This window comes from Cynocephalus volans, chromosome 4 (assembly GCF_027409185.1).
Source record: "Cynocephalus volans isolate mCynVol1 chromosome 4, mCynVol1.pri, whole genome shotgun sequence".
Taxonomy (NCBI): domain Eukaryota; kingdom Metazoa; phylum Chordata; class Mammalia; order Dermoptera; family Cynocephalidae; genus Cynocephalus; species Cynocephalus volans.
In genome coordinates, this window is record NC_084463.1 from 52,650,115 (window position 1) to 52,674,956 (window position 24,842).

The 24,842-nt window shown below is 37.4% G+C and overlaps 1 protein-coding gene across 1 annotated transcript; it reads left to right on the top strand.

Moving 5' to 3' along the window:
* Positions 1-1,447: 1,447 nt before the first annotated feature.
* Positions 1,448-24,476, top strand: LOC134376134 (zinc finger protein 345-like). Its single transcript, XM_063094797.1, is given in 5 exon segments — positions 1,448-1,515; positions 20,149-20,275; positions 20,519-20,611; positions 22,302-24,339; positions 24,341-24,476. Coding segments are annotated over 5 exon segments (2,391 nt in total). The 5' UTR covers positions 1,448-1,476; the 3' UTR covers positions 24,435-24,476.
* The last annotated feature ends 366 nt before the right edge of the window (positions 24,477-24,842 follow it).

Here is a 24,842-nt window from a genome sequence, read left to right on the forward strand (position 1 = left end):
GCTGTTCTTGAAAATCACAAATTTAGCCGATGTATATATAGGAGTCAACTTTACATTACTTAAACGGGAAAATCGGAATCCTAGTATGCTTCAAAAACTTCATGGAGAGATCCATATTTTCTTTAATTATTTTTTTCCATGAACCTTAGAAAGTACCCTTGTACAGCTCACTACTAACTTATAAGAAACAGACCCTTTTTATGTTTTTATAGTAAATAACTTCTTCATGATATTAAAAAAACAAAAAACCAGAAAATCTTACATCATAGTTTACTGATAGGCAAACAATTGCTTTTTTTTCTTTTTTTGGTTCACATGGCCTGCATTAGAGCCAGGAAACTCAATGAAGTCCTCTTAATTGACATTCCTTGTAATTTTCAAAACTTCTCCCTGTGGTTGTGAAGGTATACTGATTGTATTTGACATGTAATTTAATGCTTTCTATGCCACATAATTTTATTCAAAATATACTGAGTTCTGGGGGCTTAGGTGTATCATTTAGTATTTGCCATGTAAGGAACAAATCAAAACCCAAATTGCTTAAAAAACCCAGCCATTTTATTATCTTATAGTCCTAGGAATCCACATTTTCAGTGTGTTTAGCTGGGCAGTTCAGCTTTAGTCACCTGGTGACTTGACTGAGGATGGTTGATTCAAGATGATTTCATTCACATATCCTGTGGTTTGTGCTGGGCCCTGTGTCTCCAAAAGTGTAGCCCCAGGCTTCTTCACACTGTGATTGTGTTTAAGAAGGCAAACACCAGTGACCAGTACTTATCAAACTTGTGTTTGCATGACCTTTGCTAATGTGCCACTGGCAAAAGCAAGTCACATAGCAAAGCCCCGTACTTTGTTAGAGCATACTTCATGAGGGTTTGTGTGCAGGGAGATCCGTCACTGGGTAATGTTACTAGAATAGTGTACCAAAAGAAATATACATAATGTATATTTCAAACCTATATAATCATGGGCAAAAGATGTTGGATTGCAAGATGCATACTTAACAGCTATTTAGGTACATATAAATAAGATTTGTTATAGTGGAAACACTTATCTGCAGTCGTGTGTGGAGTCATTGATATGAAAGTAGTTAATATAGCCTAACTATATTTCTATAGCATTAGCTTTAGTAATGACACAATGTGTTTTTCTTTAGTTTAAATAATGAAGTCGTATTTTGGGTAACGTTGATCCTTGCTGAATCAGTAGGTAATGTATGTTTTCATTAACCCCAAAATAAATTGTGTACCTAATGTGTATCAATTAATGTACTTGCAGATGCATGTTTTATGAGTCTTTCTTGCACCTTATCGACCATAAAGGATTGTTGTCTCACTGGGAGGCTTTTTGTTTGTTTGTCTTTTCCAGCTAATGTGTAGAGAGATTTGGGCAGGAGAATCCAGGGTCAAGCCACAACAGTCCTCTCCTCAATCCACTCCATTCCCTCCTTTCCCAGCTAAGCTCCCAGACTGCACTATGGATTTCCAAGAGCAACAAAATATGGATAAATCTCCAGTGAGTTGTTTCTTTATTTATTCCTCATTTTCTTCACTGTGTTACTGGGGTATTATGGGGAGCATGAATTAAAATGGAAAAGCAGAAATGCGCAAACCTCAGCTTGAAGGAAATGTACATATGGATGTTAAAGTTTGCATGTAGATATAGCAAGATGTAAGACTTCAAAGTCATCTAAGTTGAGTAAAAATTTGTCTCTGCTCTTTCTGATGTCATGTCAAAAAGCAGACACTTTTTTTTACATGATTGGAATGGAACCTGAGAAGAGAACATGCGAGATTCTTATGGGATATGAGGATTTATTCGCACTAAATTCTGAAATACCATTTCTATTAGAATGTTTTTGACTGCCAACCTGTAAATAAACACATAACTTTTCACAGTGGAAATAATTAGTGAGTGCTAAGGCACGTGGTGGTGAATAAGCAGTCTGTAAGTTTTCATGCAATTTAAGACTTTTTATTCACATAAGTTTGTTAAAATATACTGAGTTCTTGGGGCTTACCTGTATCATTTAGCATTTGCTGTGTAAGAACAAATCAAAACACAGTGGGTTAAAATATCCAGCTGTTTTATTTTCCTGAATTTCTATGGATCGATTTGTTGGGTGTAATCAGCTGCACAGTTCTCATGCTAGTGTTGCCTGGATGGCAAATGCAGCTTTGGTGACCTGGTGCCATGATTGAGGCTGTTGGTTAAAGATGGCTACACTCACATGTCCTGTGGATTGTGTACTGGTTTGGAAAACTGTACTTGATTCATGGATAAAACATGGAATTATCACTTAAATTACAGTGAAATCCAGTGCCTGTTCTGTAGTCTTTTTCTAAGTTGAATCATCTGTGATATTTGAAGCTGCTGTTCATGATCTTCTTAGGGAAATTCTTCGATGTTAGTTTCTGTCATGCCCTTACTGATGGTTTTCTCTCTTTTCCCCTGAATTCTTCTCCTTTCTTCTTCGTAACATACCTCATCAAAGTGCTTCATTCTAAGCAGTATTCTTCTCACTGTGCTCTTCTTCTTGACTGATTCAGTCCTCTGTAGATGGCACACTTGGTTCTCCTTAGCTTCTTCCCTATTCTACTTCTTCTCTTTTCCTTGGGTCACAGGTTGGAACACGCAGTTGACTGCTTTTTGTAGCCATTCAAAAGTCACCTTATGGTCAATGAATCCAAAATGATAATGACGTCTACTACTTTTCTCTTACATGTGGTATCACTACCATCGAGGCAGTGACCCAAGCCAGTGAAATGGGATGTTTCCTGGACTCTTCCCTGTTTCTTGTGTCTAATTCTTTGTGGTGTGAATTCTTGCTACTTTTGTTTGCTTGTTCTTTTCATTTATTCTGATTTCTGTATACACTACCTATATAGGGGTATTAACTCTTGGTACTTATAAAGACAATAACTTTATCCCATTGGAAATATTCTTGTAAAAACTTCAATGGCATGTTTCCTGTGTGATGAGGTTCAATCCCTGGTGACCCGTGCTTCTAACCGGCACATTGGTGACATCCTTAAGCGTCTGAGGGGAGAAAGCCATCAGGAATCAAGGGGACATTCATGAAGAGCCAATAAAAAGGCATAGGCATGCAAAGAATAAAAACAGAAATTGCAGATTTTCATAATTTGTACATTTTGCTTCTATAAATTTATGTCAGTGATTCTATGTGTAGTTTTTCTTACTGTACAGTTTTCTGTTTCTAGTTCAAGAAGACCCATCATGTTTTTAAACTTTCTTACATATTGTATTTTATTTTTCTCCTATTTCAGGAAATCACTTAGAAATGAATGAGAAAAATGGATGTGTGCAGTAGTCATCACTATGATTATAAACTAGAACTGTAGCTAACAGTTGGTTAAGAAAGAAAACTGACAAACCAGTTAACTGAAAGTTGACATTCTTAGTTAGAGTTTGATATATGACATAAGATGTGACATGCTGGCTTTATTTATTTTGGACGTAATGTTCAATGTGAACCTACATGCTTCCTGTTTCATATCAGAGTACTGTCTGTGGTCTCTAATGACTTGTTTGGTTTTCCAATGATCAGCTGTTCAAAAAGAGACACAAAACCTAGTTGTTTAGAATAAGAATTTCTTCTTTACTCCAAGTTGGAATGTTGTGGGTAAGTAGACTGTTAAAGGGCAGTGTGGGTTGGCTGCTCCTTGAAGTGTCTGGTCTCACGTGAAAGAATACTAGTGGCTGGGGACATTGGGCAGCCATCCATCCCTCTCTTTGTGGCCAGGTGGGCTTCCTCAGAGTCTGGCAGTCTCAGGGTAGTCAGGTTTGTCTGGCTTCTCCCAGCACAATTGTCCAAGAGACCCAGGCAGTGGCTGTGAGGCTTCTGGTTTTCTATACTCAGATTCCAAAGCATGTCTCCTAACACATTTTCTTTGTGAAGCACATCATTAAGAGCAGCCCTGATGCAAGAGGAAGGTAATTAGATTCCACCTCTCAATAAGAGGAATAGTCAGAATTTGCAGCACTCTTTAATAGACCAGTTTGCTCTCTGGCCACAAGTTTCGACCACATGCCAAATATACTTTGCCCCTCTCAAGAGTTCTAGAAATCGACTGTTATAAAATTGGCTGAAAACTCAAGTAACTCATGTCCAGTGATGTGTTATCTTCATCTCCTCAACATGTGGCCATCTCACATTGAGGAGAATGCAATAAACATGTGGGCACTTCCCATCAGACAGGGTGGGTGGTAAGGGGCTGCACCCTTCAGACACTGGCCCAGGCATCTGGTTTAGTTCTTTGGTTAGGGCCCTGTGTTGGTATCTGGAAAATATGCCTCCTGCTTCTGCACTGTGTCCTCTGGGCTCTCACTATTCTCTGTCAAAATCCATTTTTCTTAAATGCCTGAGTTTGCAGTTATCCAATTTCTTTGCCTATTTTTAGGTTATAATAGTTGATAATCCAATGGTCTTTTAAAAATTTTTTTTCTAATTCTGCCCTTTTGATACAAGAAATTACCCTGTGTGCATCTTTTAAAAGCACAGGTTTCCATTGTACTATAATCCTTTATAACTATTCTACCTCTGTGTTAGGTTCTTTTTTCTCTGGCTTCCCCTTCTCTCTGAAGCAGATATTTCTTAAGAAGTTTTATTATCAGGCAATGTCAGTGTATCACACTCTGTGGTACTTGTAATACTGCAAATATTTTTTTTTTAATGAAACACTGTAATTCTTCCCACAAAGTAGTTTTTGTCTTTGAAAATATTTTGTTGGAAGAAACTTGGATTGAAAAGTAATTTTCTTTCAAACTCAACAAGTTTTGGCTCCTTTACATTTTCTATAAATTTTGTTTGAAAATGGAACGTCTTTCTTTTTTTATTGTTACTATTTATTTATTGATTTGTGGGCAATGTGGGGATCCAACCCCTTGACCTTGGTTTTATCAAAACTATACTCTAAACATCTTAGTGATCTGGCCAGCTAACCTTCTGTAATTTATCTTTTTTTCTCATATTTTCTCGGTGGCAGAAGAAAGGAGACCAGGTAGCACTTTTCCTGTTGTTCACAGACGTCTCCTTCAGCAGACCCCTGAGAGATTGAGATATCCTTCCCATTTTCCATAGTATAGTAGGCAATAGTGTGGCCCTCATCCTTCAGTTATACATTTATTTCTGGTAATGTATTTTGTGCTGAAGCTTCTTTTGGCTAGTATTAATATTTCCACTTAAGTTTTTCATAATTAGTGTTTCTTTAGTATTTTCAATATAATTTTATTTTTTAACTTTCACTCTGTTTGTGTCCTTGTATTTAAAGTGTCTGTCTCTGGATAACATATCCTTGGGTCTTACTTTCCTATCAAATCTAATAGTTTTTGCCTTAAGTAGAATATTTTGACTAATTCCATTTAATCAAATTATTAAAAGGGGAAGATTTAGGTCTGCCATTTTGCTTCTTTTTGTTGTTGTCTCGTTACCTTTTAATCCTTTGCTTTTCCTCTTTTCTGTAAAATTTTTTTCAGTTAATCAAATATTTTTAAATATTTTAGTTTGTAATCCTTTTGAAGCTCCACCATGCAGGGGAAGAGAGGTGACAAATCGGTGTGAGACAAAGCAACAGTTCCATCTATTAGTTTTTAAAATATTTATTTTGATTTAATTTTGGGAAAGAAACACATAAAAATTTACCATTTCAGCCTTTTTTTTTTAACCATTAAGTAGTGTGATGTATATTTACACTGTTGTGCAGGAGATGTCCAGAACTTTTTTTTTAACTTGGAATACTGAAGCTCTATATCCATTAATTGGGAAGCTTCAATTTTCCTCTGCTTGGAGCATCTGGCATCTGACATTCTAGTATGGTTTCTCAGAATCTGACTCATGTCAGTGGGCTCATACAATACTTGTGATTTTGTGAGTGGGTTATTTCACTTTGCATAACGTCCTCACTGTTCCTTGTTATAGCATATTTCAAGATTTCATTTCTTTTTATGGCTGAATAATATTCCTTTCTCTGTACGTTCCACAATTTGTTTATGCATTCATTCCTGAATGGACGTTTGGGTTGCTTGCACCACTTCACGTTGTGACTAATGCTGCTACGAACACTGGTGGGGAAATATCTTTTGGATATTTAGCTATTAATTATTTTGGATATGTACATTGAACTTGGACTTCTGAATGACATGGTAATACCATTTTTTAATTTTTTTAGAAGCCAGTGTGTTTTTCAAAAGTGGTACAGGGACTGCACCATTTTATATTGCCACCCACAGCATACTAAATTTCAAATTTCACTGAAACCTGTGATTCTCTGTTGAATGTGAGGCAATATTCCATTATGGTTTTCTATTTTCTAATGATTAATCATGTTAAGCATCTTATGATGTGTTTCTTAGACATTGGCGTATCATCTTTGGAGAAATGTCTGTTCAATTTTTTTTGCTATTTTTTTTTGTTGGAGGGTGGTGTTGGAGTGACTGCCTGGTATGGAGAACTGAACCTTTGAACTTGGTGTTACAATTCTGGTCTCTAACCAACTGAGCTAACCAGCCAGCCCACTACTTTGCTTATTTTTTAAACAAGTTGTTTTTTGTTGTATAGTTGTGGAAGGTTTTTTCATTATGTATTTTTGATGTTAATTTCTTATGACATAGATGATTTGCAACTATTTTATTTTTTGAGGTTCTGACAAATAGTATTGTGTTTTTTATCTCATATTCTACTTGGTCATTGCTGGTATGTTGAAACATGATAAAATTTTCTTTATTACCCTTGTGTCCTGCAATCTTGCTGCAATCACTTATTAATTCCAGGAGTTCCTTAATTTATTTACTGGAACTTTTTACACACATACTCATATCATCTGCAACCAAAGAATATTTTATGGATTTATTTTTCCCAGTCTGTAATCTTTTATTTTATTTTCTTCTGGTATTGCAGTATGAAGTACTTTTAGTGCAATGGTGAGAGTGATAAGATTGCCCATTCTTCCCTTCTTCATGGTTTTCTGGTAAAGTTTTGAGTATTTCACCATGAATAATAATGTTAGCAGTTTCCTATAGATATTCTTTATCATATTGTGAAGTTCCCATCCATTTCTAATTTACTGAGAGTTTTTATGATGAATGGGGACTGTATTTTGTCAAACGCTTTTTCTGAATCTGTTGATATGACCATCTAATTTCTTTGTTTTTAGTGTTTTGATGTGAAGGGTCAAATTAATTGATGTTCAAGTATTGAACAAGCCTTGCCTGCTTGAGATAAATATCACTTGGTTGTGGTACATAATTTTTTTAAACATTGTTTGATTAGATTTTTGAATATTTTCTTGAAGATACTAGTGCATTCACATGACATAATGGTTTCTAGTTTATTATAATATATTTCTCTGATTTTGGTATTGAGTTAGTATTTTCCTTGTGGAGTGTGTTGTGAGGAATCTTATCTTTTATTCTCTGATATAGGTAGTAGAGAGTTGGTATAATTTGTTCTTTTAAATATTTGGATGAATTTCCCAGTAAACTCATCAGGCCCAGGTGCTTTCTGTTTTGAAGATTTTTTTTTTTTTTTACAGTTTTAATAATAGATATAGCCCTTTTCTAATACTGCATTTCAGTGTGTGTGAATTTTGGGAAACTGTGTCTTTCAAGGAATTGGTCAGTTTCATCTAGGGTATCAAATTTGTGCCCAGCATTGTTCATAGTATTTATTTTTTAATGTCCAGAGGCTCTGTAGTGATGTCCTCTTATTCATTTCTGATATTAGCAATTTCTTTTCTGTCATTATCTTTTTAATTGGTTTAGCCATAGGCTTATCAAATTTATTGATTATTTTGAACAATGAACATTTTTGTTGACAATTTTCTCTTAATTTTCTCTCTTGATTTTATTTTTGTTCTAATTTTTATTTTTTCTGCTTCCTTTTAATTTAATTTGCTGTTTTTGTAGGTTCCAAAGATATAAACTTAGCTTATTGATTTTAGGTGATTCTTCTTTTTTTTAAATATATGTATTCAATATTATAAATTTTTTGAATGGATTCCTATTTCTGCATCTCACAAATTAAGATAAGTTGCATTTCTCATTTCTTACTTAAAAATATTTTTTAAAAAATTTGAGATTTTTTATTTTTTATTTTTATTTTTTTCTACCCATGTACAATCCAAACACTAAATTTTGCCAAAGCGTCTACATGGAGACTACACTACTGCATCTACCTGAAACCAGTAGTAAAGCACCCATTCAGTAGTCAGTATAAAACACATCAACAAAAGGAACTCCCTCTCCTCAAAGCCCACTCTGGAGTATTAGGACAAAGCAACTGCTCTATCAGGTGACTAGAGACCAATGCAGAGTATTAGGAAAAAACAACTGCTCTACCAGGTGACTAGAGACCAATCTAGAGATACTAGAAATTTGAGAAATAAAACTTATGACATTACTAAAGAATATAATAACTTTCATGTATCAGACCGTATAGAGCAAGAAGTCATTGAAATGACTGAAAATTAAACTCAGTGAGATAGAAGATGACTCAGAAGGAACAAAAAAATGAGAAAAATTATCCAGGATCTGAAGGAGGAAATGTACAAAGAGACTATTGCCCTAAAAAAAGAATGTAGCAGAACTCGTGGAACTGGAAGTGTCATTAAATGAAATTTGAAACACAACTGAAAGCTTTAACAGCATGCTAGAATGAACAGAAGAAAGAATTCATGATCTTGAAGGCAGCCTTTACAAAATAACACAAGTGGATCCAAAAAAAAAAAAAAAAAGAAGAAGAAAGAAAGAGGTTGAAGAAGCTCAAAGATCCTAGAACCAATTCAATCCAAAGAGATCCTCTCCAAGGTACATTATAATGAAATTGGAAAAGCTCAAAGACAAAGAGAATTTTAAAAGCAACCAGGCAAAAAACATCAAGTCACATATAAGAACCATCATCAGACTAACAATAGATTTTTCATCAGAAACCCTAAAGGCAAGAAGAGAACAGAGTGAAATATTCAAAATACTGAAAGACAAAAGTTGCCAGCAAAGACTACCCAGCAAGTCTGTCTTTTGGAAATGAGGGAGAAAGAATATATTTCCCACAAAAACCAATAGTACGGGATTTCACAACAACATGACCAGCCCTCCAAGATATTCTCAAGGGAGTTCTGCATCTCATATCTGAACAACAATAATTATTAGCATGAATAGAAAAGAATAAAAGCCAGCAATAGAACAGAAATGCTAATGTTAAAGAGAAAAAACTTCTATCTAACCACCTCAAAAATTAACAAAGAAGACAAAATATGAAATGGAAATAAAGGAACAAAACGTATTTAAACATTGAAATAAAATTCAAAGTGGCAGGAGTAAGTCAACATGTTTAAATTGTAACTCTTGATGTAAATGGATTAAATATCCTACTCAAAAGACACAGACTGAATGATTGGATTAATGATAAAGGGATCTATCCAGTAAGAAGACATAATGATCATAAGTATATATTCACCCAACATTGGAGTATCCAGATAAGTAAGGCAAATGCTATTAGACCTAAAGAAAGAGATGGACTCTAATATTATAATAGTTGGAGACCTGAATTCCCCTCTCATCATTGAACAGATCATCTAGGTGAAAAATCAACAGGAACACGTGAATTAAACTGTACTTTAGACCAATTAGACTTGGCAGACATCCATAGACCATTTCATCCAACAACCACAGAATATATATTCTTCTCATCAGCCCAAGGAACATGCTCAAGGATAGACCACATATTAGGTCACAAGTCTAGTCTCAACAAATTTTTATAAAATTGAAATTATCTCATTTGTATTTTCTGAAGACAATGGATTAAAACTAGAAATCAGTAACAAACAAAACTCTGGAAAGTTTACAAATACATGCAAATTAAACAAGTTGTCCTGTGTGACCTATGTGGCCAAGAAGAAACTAAACTGGAAATCATAAAATTTCTTTTATTTTTAAGTTTACTTTTTATTTTATTTTTTTTTAAATTTTATTTTGTCGATATACATTGTGGCTGATTATTGCTCCCCATCACCAAAACCTCCCTCCCTTCTCCCTCCCCCCCTCCCCCCAACAATGTCCTTTCTGTTTGCTTGTCCTATCAACTTCAAGTAATTGTGGTTGTTATATTTTCTTCCCCCCCCCGGTTTTGTGTGTGTGTGTGTGTGTGTGTGTGTGTGTGTGTGTGTGTGTGTCTGTGTGTGTGTGTGAATTTATATATTAATTTTTTAGCTCCCACCAATAAGTGAGAACATGTGGTATTTCTCTTTCTGTGCCTGACTTGTTTCACTTAATATAATTCTCTCAAGGTCCATCCATGTTGTTGCAAATGGCAGTATTTCATTTGTTTTTATAGGTGAGTAGTATTCCATTGTGTAGATGTACCACATTTTCCATATCCACTCATCTGATGATGGACATTTGGGCTGGTTCCAACTCTTGGCTATTGTAAAGAGTGCTGCGATGAACATTGGGGAACAGGTATACCTTCGACTTGATGATTTCCATTCCTCTGGGTATATTCCCAACAGTGGGATAGCTGGGTCGTATGGTAGATCTATCTGCAATTGTTTGAGGAACCTCCATACCATTTTCCATAGAGGCTGCACCATTTTGCAGTCCCACCAACAATGTATGAGAGTTCCTTTTTCTCCGCAACCTCGCCAGCATTTATCGTTCAGTCTTTTGGATTTTAGCCATCCTAACTGGGGTTAGATGGTATCTCAATGTGGTTTTGATTTGCATTTCCCGGATGCAGAGTGATGTTGAGCATTTTTTCATATGTCTGTTGGCCATTTGTATATCTTCCTTAGAGAAATGCCTACTTAGCTCTTTTGCCCATTTTTAAATTGGGTTGCTTGTTTTCTTCTTGTGAAGTTGTTTGAGTTCCTTATATATTCTGGATATTAATCCTTTGTCAGATATATATTTTGCAAATATTTTCTCCCACTCTGTTGGTTGTCTTTTGACTCTGTTAATTGTTTCTTTTGCTGTGCAGAAGCTTTTTAGTTTGATATAATCCCATTTGTTTATTTTTCCTTTGGTTGCCCGTGCTTTTGGGGTCGTATTCATGAAGTCTGTGCCCAGTCCTATTTCCTGAAGTGTTTCTCCTATGTTTTCTTTAAGAAGTTTTATTGTGGGCCGAGCCCGTGGCGCATTCGGTAGAGTGCTGCGCTTTGAGCGCAGCAACGCTCCCGCCGCGGGTTCGGATCCTACATAGGAATGACTGGTGCACTCACTGGCTGAGTGCCGGTCACAAAAAAAAAAAAAAAAAAGAAGTTTTATTGTTTCAGGGTGTATATTTAAATCCTTAAATCATAAAATTTCTTGAAACTAATGTAAACATTTTGGATATTGCAAAAACAGTACTGAGGGAAATTGATTGTGATAAATGTTTATATTGGAATAATAGAAGGGCTGCAAATAAACAATTGAACATGATACCTCAAAGTACTAGAAAAATAAAAACAATCTAACCCCAAAAGTAGTAGATAGAAATAAATCATTAAGATCATATCAATAATAAATGATTTGGAAACCCCCAAATGATACAAATGATCAATGAAAGAAAAAGTTGTTTTTTGAGAAGATAATCAAAATAGACACACCTTTAGGTAGGCTAACTAAAGAAGAGAGAAGACACAAGTAACAATAATTAGAAATGAAAAAGATGTCAAAACCTATACCATAGAAACACAAAGGATCATTGTACACTATTATAAATGACAATATTAAAATAAATTTGAAAACCTGGAGGGAATGGAGAGATTTCTGGATACATACAAACTATAAAGATTGAATCAGGAAGACATAAAAAACTTGAGCAGACCAATAACAAGCAATGATATTGAAGCAGTAATCAGCAATCTCCCAAGAAAAAAATGCCAGGACCAGATGGCCTTACTGCTGAATTCTACCAAATATTTAAAGAGGAGTTAATAACAATTCTCTTGAAAATGTTCCAAAAAATTGAAAAAGAGGTCATTCTCCTAAACTCATTCTATGAAGCAGACATCACCCAGATCCCAAAAGCAGATAAAGATACCACCAAAAAGAAAATTATAGGCCATTATATTTGATGAGTATAGATGGGAAAATCCTCAATAAAATGTTAGCAAATAGAACACAGCAACACATCCAGAAAATTATACATCACGATTAATTAAGATTCATCCCAGGGATGTAAGAATCATTCATCATACACAAGTCAATAAATGTGATACACTCTATCAACAAAATCAGGAGAAAAACCATGTGATTATCTCAACAGACATTGAAGAAGCATTTGACAAAATTCAACATCACTTCATGGTAAAGAGTGTCAGAAAATTACTTATACAAGGGAAGTATCTCAACAAAACAAAAGCCATACATGAAAAACCTAATGTCATTGGCATTCTGAATGGGGAGAAGTTGAAAACTTTTCCTTAAGAATGGGAACAAGACAAAGATATCTACCCTTACCTGTTACTTAACATAGTATAGGAAGTACTAGCTAGAGGAATTAGAGAAGAGAAAAAAAAGCCAGGGCATCTCAAAGAGAAAAAAGAAAGTCAAATTGTCCCGTTTTGCAGATATCATGATCCTATATTCAGAAAAGCCTAAAAGGTCTCCCCAAAATCTTAGAGTCAGTAAACAATTTCAGTAAGGTATCAGGATACATCAACATGCATAAATCAGTAGTGATTTTGAACTAGCAGAAAAAAATATCAAGAAAGCTGTATTCCATTTACAATAGTCACCCCAAAAATAAAATACCTTGGAATACAGTCAATGATGTAGGTGAAAGAAGACAACAAAAAGTGGAAAGATATTTCATGCTCTTCAATTGGAAGAAATGTATTTAAATTTTAAGTGTAAGACCTGAAAGCATAAAACTCTTAAAAGGAATTATAGGGGATACACTTCAGGAAGTAGGACTGGGCAAAGTCTTTATGAATAGAACCCCCACAACATAGGCAATGAAAGAGAAAACAAATGGGAATATATCAAATTAAAAAGCTCTGCGCAGCACAAGCAACAACAGAGGAAAAGAACAACATACAGAGTGGGAGAAATTATTTTTAAAATATGCATCTGATGAAGGATTAATATCCAGTATATGCAAGTTACCGAAACAACTTAAAAGCAGAATAACAAATAGTCCGATTTTCAAAATGGGCAAAGGAGCTGAATAGGCATTTCGAAAAGGAAGATGTACAAATGGTCAACAGATACAGGAGAAAATGCTCAACATCACTCAGCATCCAGGAAGTTTAAAAGGCACTCAAAATATTTCATTCCATTTAGACTGGCTCCTATCAAAAAAGCAGAGAATAGCAAATGCTTGTGAGAATGGAGAAAGAGGAACCCTGCTGTACTGTTGATTGGATTGTAAATTGGTGCAGCCATTATCAAAAGCCATGTGGTTGTATCTCAAGCAACTACACATAGAACTGCCATATGATTCGGCCATCCCACTGCTGGGTAACCATTCAAAGGATTGGAAATAATCATATAGATGGGACACCTGTACTCCCATGTTGCAGCTCTATTTACAGTAGGCAAGAGTTGAATCCAACCTAAATGTCCATTATCAGATGATTGGATAAGGGAAATGTGGTATATTTATACAATGGAATACTATTCTGCCTTTAAAAAGAATGAAAAATTACCATTCACAGCAACATGGATGAACGTAGAAAAAAAATATGTTAAGTCAAATAAGTCAGGTACAGAAAGAAAAATTTTGCATGTCCTCACTTGTCGGGTCCTCCGCCAGCCGACCCAAACAGCCCTAGCCACGTTCCTTTTGGTGGGCGAGCGAATTGCCCGGATTACTCTTTCCCTCTGGTCCCCTTTGGAAGGAAACGGGGGAAGAGAGCCATGAAGCTAGGTGGGCACAGCCGCTGACCCAAACCAGCCTGGTTTACAGGACACTCAGACGCAGCTGGGGTTCTGACGAGCAGTTCCGTTTATCATCACAAGCACTTGTTTTTAAGGCAAATGGGGAAGGGAGGTTTTTACCTCCTCCAATCAGCTTAAAGGTCAAGGGCGTCCATCCTGTCTCAATGCCTAGCTATCGCAATCACGCAGTGTTCACAAGCGCTGAAGCGTGTATTTGGCCAATAAGGGCTAAAGCAAGGTTCCCACAGTCACTCCCACTCTACTTCCTCCTAGTGCGGTCTTAGGCTGCCACATTAATATGCCCTTGTGGGCCCATAATGGCGCCACTTGTAATGTCACTTAAGGTGGAGTTAGTTTTTAAGGCCCAACATCTCCCCCTTTTTGTTTTAATAAGGCAGCTGGAGGCGGCTAACCTTCCCAGCCTCGCCTCCATTCCCTCTGGTGGCTGTGCCTGTCTTAGGTTGTTTCCCTCTGGAAATCTTACCCGTCATTGACTATCCAGCCAAGTGGGGGTGGGGCAGAGCCTTACAGATTGGTGTTGATTTCTTGAAGGGCCATATTGACCCAAGGGCTGTCAGGGCTTACATTGTGGGCTTCTCTACCACCTGGGTGAGCATTATGAGACAAGTGGTGTTGCGCCTTGTAAGGGACACAACCTGGTGAATGGCGTAAGTCCCCAAGATGATTAAGACAAGGAAAATGGCTAGGGGCCCCACCATGGAGGACAGCAGGGTGGTGAGCCTTAGGGAACTTGAAAGCCAGCTTTGAAACCAGTTGGCTTCCAGGTCTTTTTTTGTGCTTTTCTCGCCCTTCTCTAAGCTTAGCTAGGGAATCCTTGACCACTCCAGAGTGGTCGGCGTAGAAGCAACACTCTTCTTTGAGGGTGGCGCATAATCCTCCTTGCTGTAAGAACAACAGGTCTAGTCCAGCTCAATTCTGTAAAACAACTTCAAAAAGTGATGTTAGCAATTTTTTAAAAATGTGATACAGACACTTCCAAGCAGCGAAAATCTATGTGCACTGCCTCGCTAAGGGAAGCTAACTGTTGATGTGCCAAGGCTATCCCGGTGGTCCCGGTACCTGCTCCAATAAATCCCAAGAGGAAGCTGATGGCCACCGCAGCTGCCCCTGTGGCCCGCTTGTTTCGGGTCCGCTTATTTCGGGTTTTGGGGGTGGTGAGATTTGCCACAGTGCTGCAAAAGGGTTTGTTGGCACCTACGTAGGAACCTTTGCCAAGGACCCACAGAAAGGTGAGTCCGGGGTTCGTGGCATAGGGCAATGCTACTGCTTGATTTATCTCTGCCTGCACATGGCACTCTTCTTTAAAGAAGGTGCAGAACTTGATAAAGAAGTTTGGAGGGAGGACAGCCTTACAGAGCATTTTCCAATCTTGAGTTGTGAAAGGTTGGGGCGGTAAGCCCTGGAGGATGGTTTCTGCCCATGGGGAATTGGGCCCATCCTCTGCAACAGCCTTTTTCAGCTCTTTAAGGTCATGAGGTTCCCAAGGGTACCAAGCGGCCGGCCTATTTCCACTGGGGGCTTTGTCAAATTTGGACCTACAGTCCTTTTTCCAATGTAATCCTTTTTTACATTGGTGGCTAGGTGTGGTAGGGTTTTTTTTGCCTTTAGCCTTGGGACATTGGCTTTTAAAATGACCTTGTCTTCCACAACCAAAACACTGTCCCTTGAAGGGTGGGGAAGTATTGTTTCCTGAGGGGATCAGGGCGGTAAACACCTTGAAGGCTTTGGTTAAGTTTTGTGTCTGAGCCTGCAAGGCTAAGGATAAAGTCCTGGCCTCGGCAACAGCCTTTTTTAGTTCTTTTACAACATTGACTGGATAGGTCTGAGGGGTCACTTCCCCCCATGGGCTGCAGAAGGCTGGGGGTTCCCAGTGAGCCATAACAGGAAAACCCTGCGGCTCTGCCGGGGATGTTTTTAAAGGTGGGCTAGCCTCCTCCACTTCTTCAGGTGCCACTTTCTCTCCTTCGGCTAAACTTTGCTCAGGGCCTTGCATTGACAGCTTTGTTTCCTTTTTACTCTTCTCGGGATGGAAGAAAAGCTTTAGGGCAGAGATGGTTAGGTAGAACCCTAAGGGGGGGTCTAGCCTGTGACTAATCTCATTCTTTCTGGCCAGAGTCTGAACCCAGTCCCAAGTCTCATACGAGAACAAGTTGGATCAAGGTGCCCAAGGGGCCACCTTCACCACATGACGCCAGGCATTGGTGGCCGTGGAGTCAGATATGTCTAGGCCTCTGCTTTTTAACATGTACTTTAGAGCCTTGCAGGCTGTCTCGTCACTCTTTCCACGCACACCTCTCATGTTGCCCCACGAGGAAGGGACAAAGGGGAACAACAGGGCAGAGAAGTGCAGGGACTTCCCCCTGTTATGGTACTCACCCTGACACGCAGGCAGATTACTTCACAGCGACTACCATGGTTGCGGGGGCCACTCTGTTGGTTGATCACCCTTTGTCAACCTTCTTTCAGGACCAAGCAGCCGGGGGCCTCACTTGCTTGCCTTTTACCCACGAGTTTAAAAAAATTCCTCACACAGGGCACCACTCTGTCGGGTCCGCTGCCGGTCAACCCGAACAGCCCTAGCCTCGTTCCTTTTGGTGGGCAAGCGAATGGCCCGGATTCCTCTTTCCCTCCGGTCCCCGTTAGGAGGAGACAGGGGAAGAGAGCCATGAAGAGAGGTGAGCACAGCCACCGGCCCCAACCAGCCTGGTTAAAGGACACTCAGACGTGGTGGGGGTTCTGTCGAGCAGTTCCATTTATTATCACACTAGCACTTGCTTTTAAGGCAAATGGGGAAGGGAGGTTTTTACATCCTCCAATCAGCTTAAAGGTTTAGGGCATGCATCCTGTCTCAGTGCCTACCTATCGCAATCACACAGGGTTCATTAGTGTGGAAGCGTGTATTTGGCCAATAATGGCTAAGGCAAGGTTCGTGCAGACACCCCCACCCTACTTCCTCCTGGCGCCGTCTTAGGCTGCCACATTAATACGCCCTTGTGGGCCCATAATGGCGCCACTTGTAATGTCACTTAAGGTGGAGTTAGTTTTTAAGGCCTTACACTCACTTATAAGTGAAAGCTAAGAAAGTAAATAAATAAATAACTAAAAAAATAAAAGGAATATATAACAGTCACAATATTGCACTGACCATCAAAGGAAGAAAACAGAACTGAGGTTACTAGAGAGAGGAAATGCTCAGGGGCATGGTGGAAAGGACATATATGTAAAGGGTCACAAAAATTGATTACCCTATAACAAATATACTAATTATCGTGATTTGACATCACATATTGCAAACATATTGATATCCAGTTCTTTATCTCAAAGATATGTACAATCAACTATGCTGCAATGTAAAAAACTTAACTTAAAAAAAGCCTTTTGTTGAATCTTCACTTATTTCTTTCGTTCTCTTTATGTATATCCAGATTCTAACCTATATCTTTTTTCTTCTGTGTAAGTTTTTTTTCCCCACAGTGCTTCCAATACAGGAGTACTGGCAACAAATTCTCTCAATTTTTGTTTGTCTGAGAAAGTCTTTATTTTTTCATCTTTTTTACAGGTTTATTTCATAGTGTACAGGACTCTAGGTTGTAGGTTTCTCTTAATCAACTGTTTGATTATTTCACCGTATTCTCTCCTTAAATGGATTCTAAGGAGTTGGTGGGTGTAATTCTAAACTTGTTTGTTTTTAGGTAAGATATTTTTCCTCCCTCTAGGTTCAGTCAGATTTTTCAGTATTTTTGACTTTCTGAAGTTTGAGAACTACATGCCTAAATGTAGATTTTTTGGTATTTATCTGGTTCTGTGTTAACTCCTTTAATCTTTGGTTTAGTGCCTGATATTAATTTGTGGAAGTTCTCAGATGTTATTGTTTTAAATGTTTCTTCTGTTTTTTTCTCCATCTCTTTTCTGCTGTATTTCTCATTACTCTTATTTTACAACTTTGAAATTGTGCAATTCTTCAGATATTATGTTCTGTTCTTTTTGTCTTTTTCTTGTGTGTGTATGCTTTTTGGTTCTTAATTTCTTTGATCAATTCTCAAAACGAGAGATTTTTTTCAACTGTGTTCAGTGTACTGAGTTGGTGAGAGTGTAGTACTAATACTATCAGGGACCAGAGTTTGATCTCTATACTGGCCAGTTGCCTACCCCTGTGTATCTTTCTAACATCTATGTAATTATTTAAAGGATTTTCACTCATAGAACTCTGAATATGTTGGATTTCCAAACAGACGAAATGCAAATATTTGTGTGTATATGTGTGTGTGTGTGTATATATATGTGTGTGTGTGCATGTATGTGTGTGTGTGTATGTGATGAATGGGTAGACTTTTTAGTACTTATCTTTCCTTTAATTGTGCAAAAAATTTAGAAAGTTTCTTTTTGTTCTTCACATTCTATTTGTTTCCCTCTATCTTATGTTTAAAGATAAGGTGCTTCTGCCAACTCTATCCTTATTCTTTTATTGCTTTGCTTTTTTTTTTTTACTTGGAATGTATTAGGCTTGCTCACTCATTCTGATGGCTTCAGGTAATATTGAAATTTTGATGTTTCCCTGCCTTGGACTGCATGTCCCCCCAAAACTTGACCCCCACTGTGACAGTGTTAAGATGGTGGGAAATCCCATTACGGTACTTGAAGGATGGAGCCTGAATGATGTGATTGGAGTGTAGGACCATACCATCATGAATGGGTTAATAATGGTGGGCAGGGATGTGGTTCTCTGCCCTGCCATTTTCTGCCATGTGAGACCCCTGGGTCACTGTCATGTCCACCAAGGCCTTCACCAGCTGTGTTCCCTGGACTTTTGACTCCCAAGGTTTTGAATCTGTAAGCAGTAAATTTCATTTTCTAACAAATCACCCACTTTCAGGTATCTTGTTATAAGCAACAGAAATGGACTAATACATTTCCAATCTTTGTCTTCAGCTTAGATCTTTCTCTGGAACTCTGGCATCAAGCATCCAATTGCCACTTGGACATTCCCACAGATATTTCAAGTATAATGTATTCAGTCTGTTTTATTTCTGCACACTATATTATTCTGTCATTCAAAGAGCTACACTTTACAGTGCCAGTGCCTAACTAGCTGTGATTATATAGGGAGCCTGAGAGTAAAACACTATTTTATTTTATGCATAGGAATTTAGTACCGCAGTGTCTTCCTGCTTTTGGTTTCCATATTACGTTCTTCTTCTGTATGCTTACTGCTTTATTTATTTATTTTTCCGTTGTGTGGCCTATATGGGGATATGAACCTGTGACTTTAGTGTTGTGAGAATATGCCCTCCCAAGTGAGCTAGCTAACCAGGCTTGCTCTATATTCTAATGAAGCTGGTCTTCCACCACCCTGTTTTCTTCTGCTCTGACTCTCTCTAAAGCTTGTTCCATTCTCCTTCTAGTGGATAACTACTAAATTGGGAATGTAGTATGTAACTGAATTGTATTTACAAAACCACCTTATTTACACCCTGTGTTTAGAGAGTGGCAGTGTTCACTATCATGCACACACAAGCTATCCTTTGGCATGTGGGAAGGAAATTTTGAGTGCCTTTGTATATGTTTCCAGTTTATAAGTAACAAAAAAATAGCAATTGCATATGTTTTACTTTTTGAAATAGAAAAATACTTAAATGCAGAAGCATTCCATAATGTGTTCTTTTCACAATGTATTTGTTATCACCACCCATGAGCGTTCACTTAGATATGGTGCCATGTGTAGTTCCATTAATGTGGAGTGTCTTCCTTTGCTCTTGTGTCTGCAGTTTTGTTGTTGCCTTATACTCATGAGAACATGTGGTTCACGTAGAAGAGCTTAATACCTTTAGCATTTCAGTGAAGTGCAAACAGAATGCAACATATAAATATATCTTGTCTTAAACCATTGTCTATTGAATTTGTGTCAAAATTTGTTAGTCTGACACACTGGTTCAGGCATGTATTTATACTTATGTCTTTATACCTGGTTATAAACTTCTTGGAGAAACAGCATCTTATTCATTCTTTTATTACTAGCAACAAGGATGGTTATTAGCTATAATGTAAGCTTTGTAGTTATATTCTTAGTAATTAATATATTATTATAGTGACAGGATATTCCTGCTGGTTTTTTTTCTTCCACCATATGGAGAACAGCAAAGCAGCACCTTATTTAACACATAAGACACACTCACAGAAGTGTGAACCGTGAGATTCCTGTTTTGTGACCTAGGGCTGGTGGATTGATTTGAGATCTATGTCCTGTTACAGGAATTGGTGTCATTTGAGGATGTGGCTGTGGACTTCACCTCAGAGGAGTGGAGGGACTTGAATGATGCTCAGAAGACTTTGTACAGGGATGTGATGCTGGAGAACTATGGCAGCCTTGTTTCATTGGGTGAGTGAAACTCCCCAGTAACATTCAGGAGAAACAATTAATTTTTTTATAAAAATAGTAATGGTTTATAGGTTTTTATGCTATTTGGTAACATTACATTTCATAAAAAACATGTCATGCCTATCTAATAAAAGAGTTAAATTGGCCTCTTTATTGTGTAATTTCTGGAGCTGAACTCTTGTCATTCTTTCATGTATCTGGCTTTGTAGTTTTGTAAAGTTCTATGTTACTTCCCATTAACAGGGCACTGCATTAGTAAACCTGACATGATCCTCAACTTAGAGAAAGGAGCAGAGCCATGGATGATAGAAGAACACCCAAACCAGAGCCTCCCAGGTTAGTAAGCACATCCTGGGCAGAGGCCAGGAAGAGTAAAACCCAGCAGATCTTGGCTGTGTTCTTTGTTGTTTCTAGCAATTTCTCCACTCATGCCTGAACTGAGGGTGGCTCATCTCCTTGCATCAAACACATGTATTATATAATCTCTTAGATAGAATCACACACATATATATCCATATAAGGTTTTTATTTTGGTGTTTTTAAAAAATGTATTTTCCTAAAATATAATCCCTACATTTCTCTTCTTTCACATTTATTTTTCCTATTCACTTTTTCAGTATTCTCAGTTGCCCTCATGTCATGCACGCTCATGGACATAGTTTTTCAGAATCTGTCATTTTGTCTTACTTAAAACAGAATATCTGAAAATGGGTGATTTATGAAGAAACAAACTCTGTCTCTTATTGTTCGGTTCTGGAGGCTGAGCATTCCAAGGTCTAGGCTGCATGTGGTAAGAGCCTTGTTTCTGGTGGGGATTCTTGGCAGAATCCCAGAATAGTGCATGTTTTCACATAGGAAGTTGATAAGAAAATAAGAAAAGAGGTCGAGGTATGAGCCTTCTGTCCCACCATATCAGAAATTATGGCTCTAAGGCAGACATGGAAAAGGATAGTCTGGGCATTATAGAAGAACCATGAGACTTATGGTGTCAGGTCAAGTGAACTAAGGGTTTCAAGTTGAGGGACTGAGAGTGCTCTTTGGAAGTGGAATTTGAAATTAGTATTTTCCTCTTCTCTTTGTAGAAATCATTCTAAGACAACAAAGAAATTTAGAAATGTACAGGAGACTCTATTTTTTATGAGACTAGTAGCCATCCATAACTCCAGTACATAATACTAAAGCTTTCATGAGCAACGAATTATCAAGTGGCAGAGTGTGTTCCAGAGTTTGGGAAGATAATACAGGTTGATTTTATAAGGAGTCAAAAGCACCTTTTTCAAAGATGATGTGCACAGCATTCGTTGCACAACCAAATATTTTACACCAGCAGGGTGTCTGTAGGGTTGGACTGAAGTTTCCTGTATAGTAATGGGTTTGAGAAGCACCAGAAGTCAGGTTATATGAGTAATTTGTGTGAGGCTCTGTTTAGGGTGGGAAAAAGGAGATTTTATTATTTGAAAGTCTTCCACATGCGTATAGACATTTCCTAGGGAAGAATAAAACGTATAAAAACATTAATGCAAAATTCTTAACCTAAGTCATTCTCCTCCATATGTGGTGAAAAATTTGATCATTCTGCACCTGAAAGTAGCCAATGAAGAAAAATCTAGTCATATTCAAAGCAGAAGAATGTGAAAAAGAGCAGCAGGAGATAACCGCTATTGTTAGAAAAATAAAAGAGTAAAAAGTGTAAAGAAATGGAAGGTGATAAGCAATTATTTGAAATCTACATTTAGGAAAAAGGTAAAAATTATCAAGTATTTCATCATGATTTTAAAAAGAAAAAAGTGAGTAAGGAAGCAAAGAACATTGTGACATTATGTTAGAAAATATATTGATACAACATATCATTATTTCAGTATGTAGAAAATCCATATACTCATGAAACCAACACCCATTATTCATTTTTATAAAATCTTTTATTACTAGGGTTGGGAGGAACTTCTGTACCTTTACATGAGCATGTAATAATATATGCTTATGTGTGATTCACGGATATGGGTTTTTTGTTTGTTTGTCATTTCAGATGTCCAGGTAATCATTGACCTAATTGAGAGGAGCCAAGAAAGTCATGGTAGATGCTTGTTGCAAGGTGTAATAATCAATGGCAACCAATCAACTGAGGAGAGAGTGGAGTTAGGAAAATCATTTAATTTGGGTTCAATGTATATTTTAAGTTTGGGTATAAATAATGGAAACTATTCAGGAGTGGGGCATGAGGAGTTTAACATATGTCAGAATGCACTTCTTCCAGAGACTGATGCCATGCATGCTGGAGAGAGACCTGATGAGCACAATATATGTGAGAAATCACAGAGACATCAGGAGCATCTTATTCAGCATCACAAGATTCCAACTGGGCAACTTTTTGAATATAGTGGAAAAGGAAAATCCTCCAACACAGTGCCAATTTTATCTACATATAAGAAGATTCATATGGGTGAGACCACCTGTAAATATAGTGAATATGGGAATGCCTGTAATAAGTCAGCTGTCATTGCCCAAGAGATAACTCAGGTAGAGAAGAAAGCTTTTCACTATGATGTATGTGGGAAAATGTTCTATAAAAAGGCTAAATTTACTCAGCATAAGATTATACAGACAGGAGAGAATTATGAAAAATGCAGCGAATGTCAGAAATCTTTTATTAAGAAATCATACCTTATCCCATATCAAGGAACATCTTCAGGGAAGAAGCTTTATCTGTATAACAAACAGGAGAAATTTTTCTATCATAATTCAGGGGAAATATCCTATGGATTTATTAAGTATGGCAAAAATTTTCATGAGAATTCACATCTCAACTGTCATCAGGCAGTTGACGCAAATGGAAAATCATGTGAATGTAATGGATGTAGAAAATCTTTCTACCATAATCCTTCCCTGACTGTACATCAGAGGGTTCACATGAGTGAAAATCTATATGATTGTGAAGAAAGTCAAATTTTCTCCAGTAAGTCAAAACTCAAGGAACATGAGAGAATTCACATTGATGAGAATCCCTGTGACTGTAACACATGTGGAAAAACCTTTCACGAGAATTCAAACTTCAGCAAGCATAAGAGAATTTATAGGGAATGTGGAAAAGGTTTTAACCAAAAGTCACACCTGAAGAGACATGAGAGAATTCACCCAGGAGAGAAACCATATGAATGTAAAGAATGTGGGAAAGCTTTTAATCGAAAGTCAGCCCTTAACAAGCATCAAAGAATTTACAAAATTGAGACACCATATGAATGTAAGGAATATTCAAATGCTCTTAATGAAAAGTTGATCCTCAGTAGGCATCAGAGAATTCAGGCAGGCAAGAAACCATATGAATGTAAGGAATGTGGAAAAGGTTTTAACCAAAAGTCGATACTCAGCATCCATCAGAGAGTTCACACAGGTGAGAAACCATATGAATGTAAAGAGTGTGGAAAAGCTTTTAACCAGAAGTCCATCCTCAGTAAGCATCAGAGAATTCACACAGGTGAGAAACCATATGAATGTAAAGAGTGTGGAAAAGCTTTTAATCAAAAGTCAGACCTCAGCATGCATCAGAGAATTCACACAGGCGAGAAGCCATATGAATGTAAAGAATGTGGAAAAGCTTTTAACCAAAAGTCACACCTCAGCATCCATCAGAGAATTCACACAGGTGAAAAACCATATGAATGTACAGAATGTGGAAAAGCTTTTAACCAAAAGTCACACCTCAGCATCCATCAGAGAATTCACACAGGTGAAAAGCCATATGAATGTAAAGAATGTGGAAAAGTGTTTAACCAAAAGTCACACCTCAGCATCCATCAGATAACTCACACAGGTGAGAAACCGTATGAATGTAAAGAATGCGGAAACACTTTCAACCGAAAGTCAAGCCTCAGCATCCATCAGAGAATTCACACAGACGAGAAACCATATGAATGTGGAGAATGTGGAAAAGCTTATATGCGAAAGTCATTCCTCAGCATGCATCAGAGAATTCACACAGGTGAGAAACCATATGAATGTAAAGAATGTGGGAAAGCTTTTAACCAAAACTCATCCCTCAACAAGCATCAGAGAATTCACAAAAGTGAGATCATATGAATGTAAAGAATGTTCAAAAGCTTTTAATGAAAAGCCAAACCTCAGCATCCATCAGAGAATTCACAGAAGTGAGGAAAGCATATAAATGTAAAGAATGCAGAAAAGCTTTTAACCAAAAGTCAGTTTACAGCATGCATCAGAGAATTCACACAGCTGAGAAACTACATGAATTTAAAGAATGTGGAAGAAGTTTTTTTTTTTTTTTTTTTTTTTTTTTTTTTTTTTTTTAGCAGAGTCACAGTTTAGGAAACATCAGGATACTCACAGAGGAAAAAACTCCTTATCAATGTAATATGACAGGTCTTGTAGTGGAATTCCCCCTAAGAGACAGAAAAGAATTCACACAAAGGAAAGTCTCAGTGAATTTAATTTGTATGGGGAAAGATTTTGCCAGAAGTCATACCTGAAGACATCAGAGAACTTATGTCGAGAAGACCTGTAAATATACAGTTGTCCTCAGGTATTGAAGATTGTCTTGAGGATCCCGTATTGA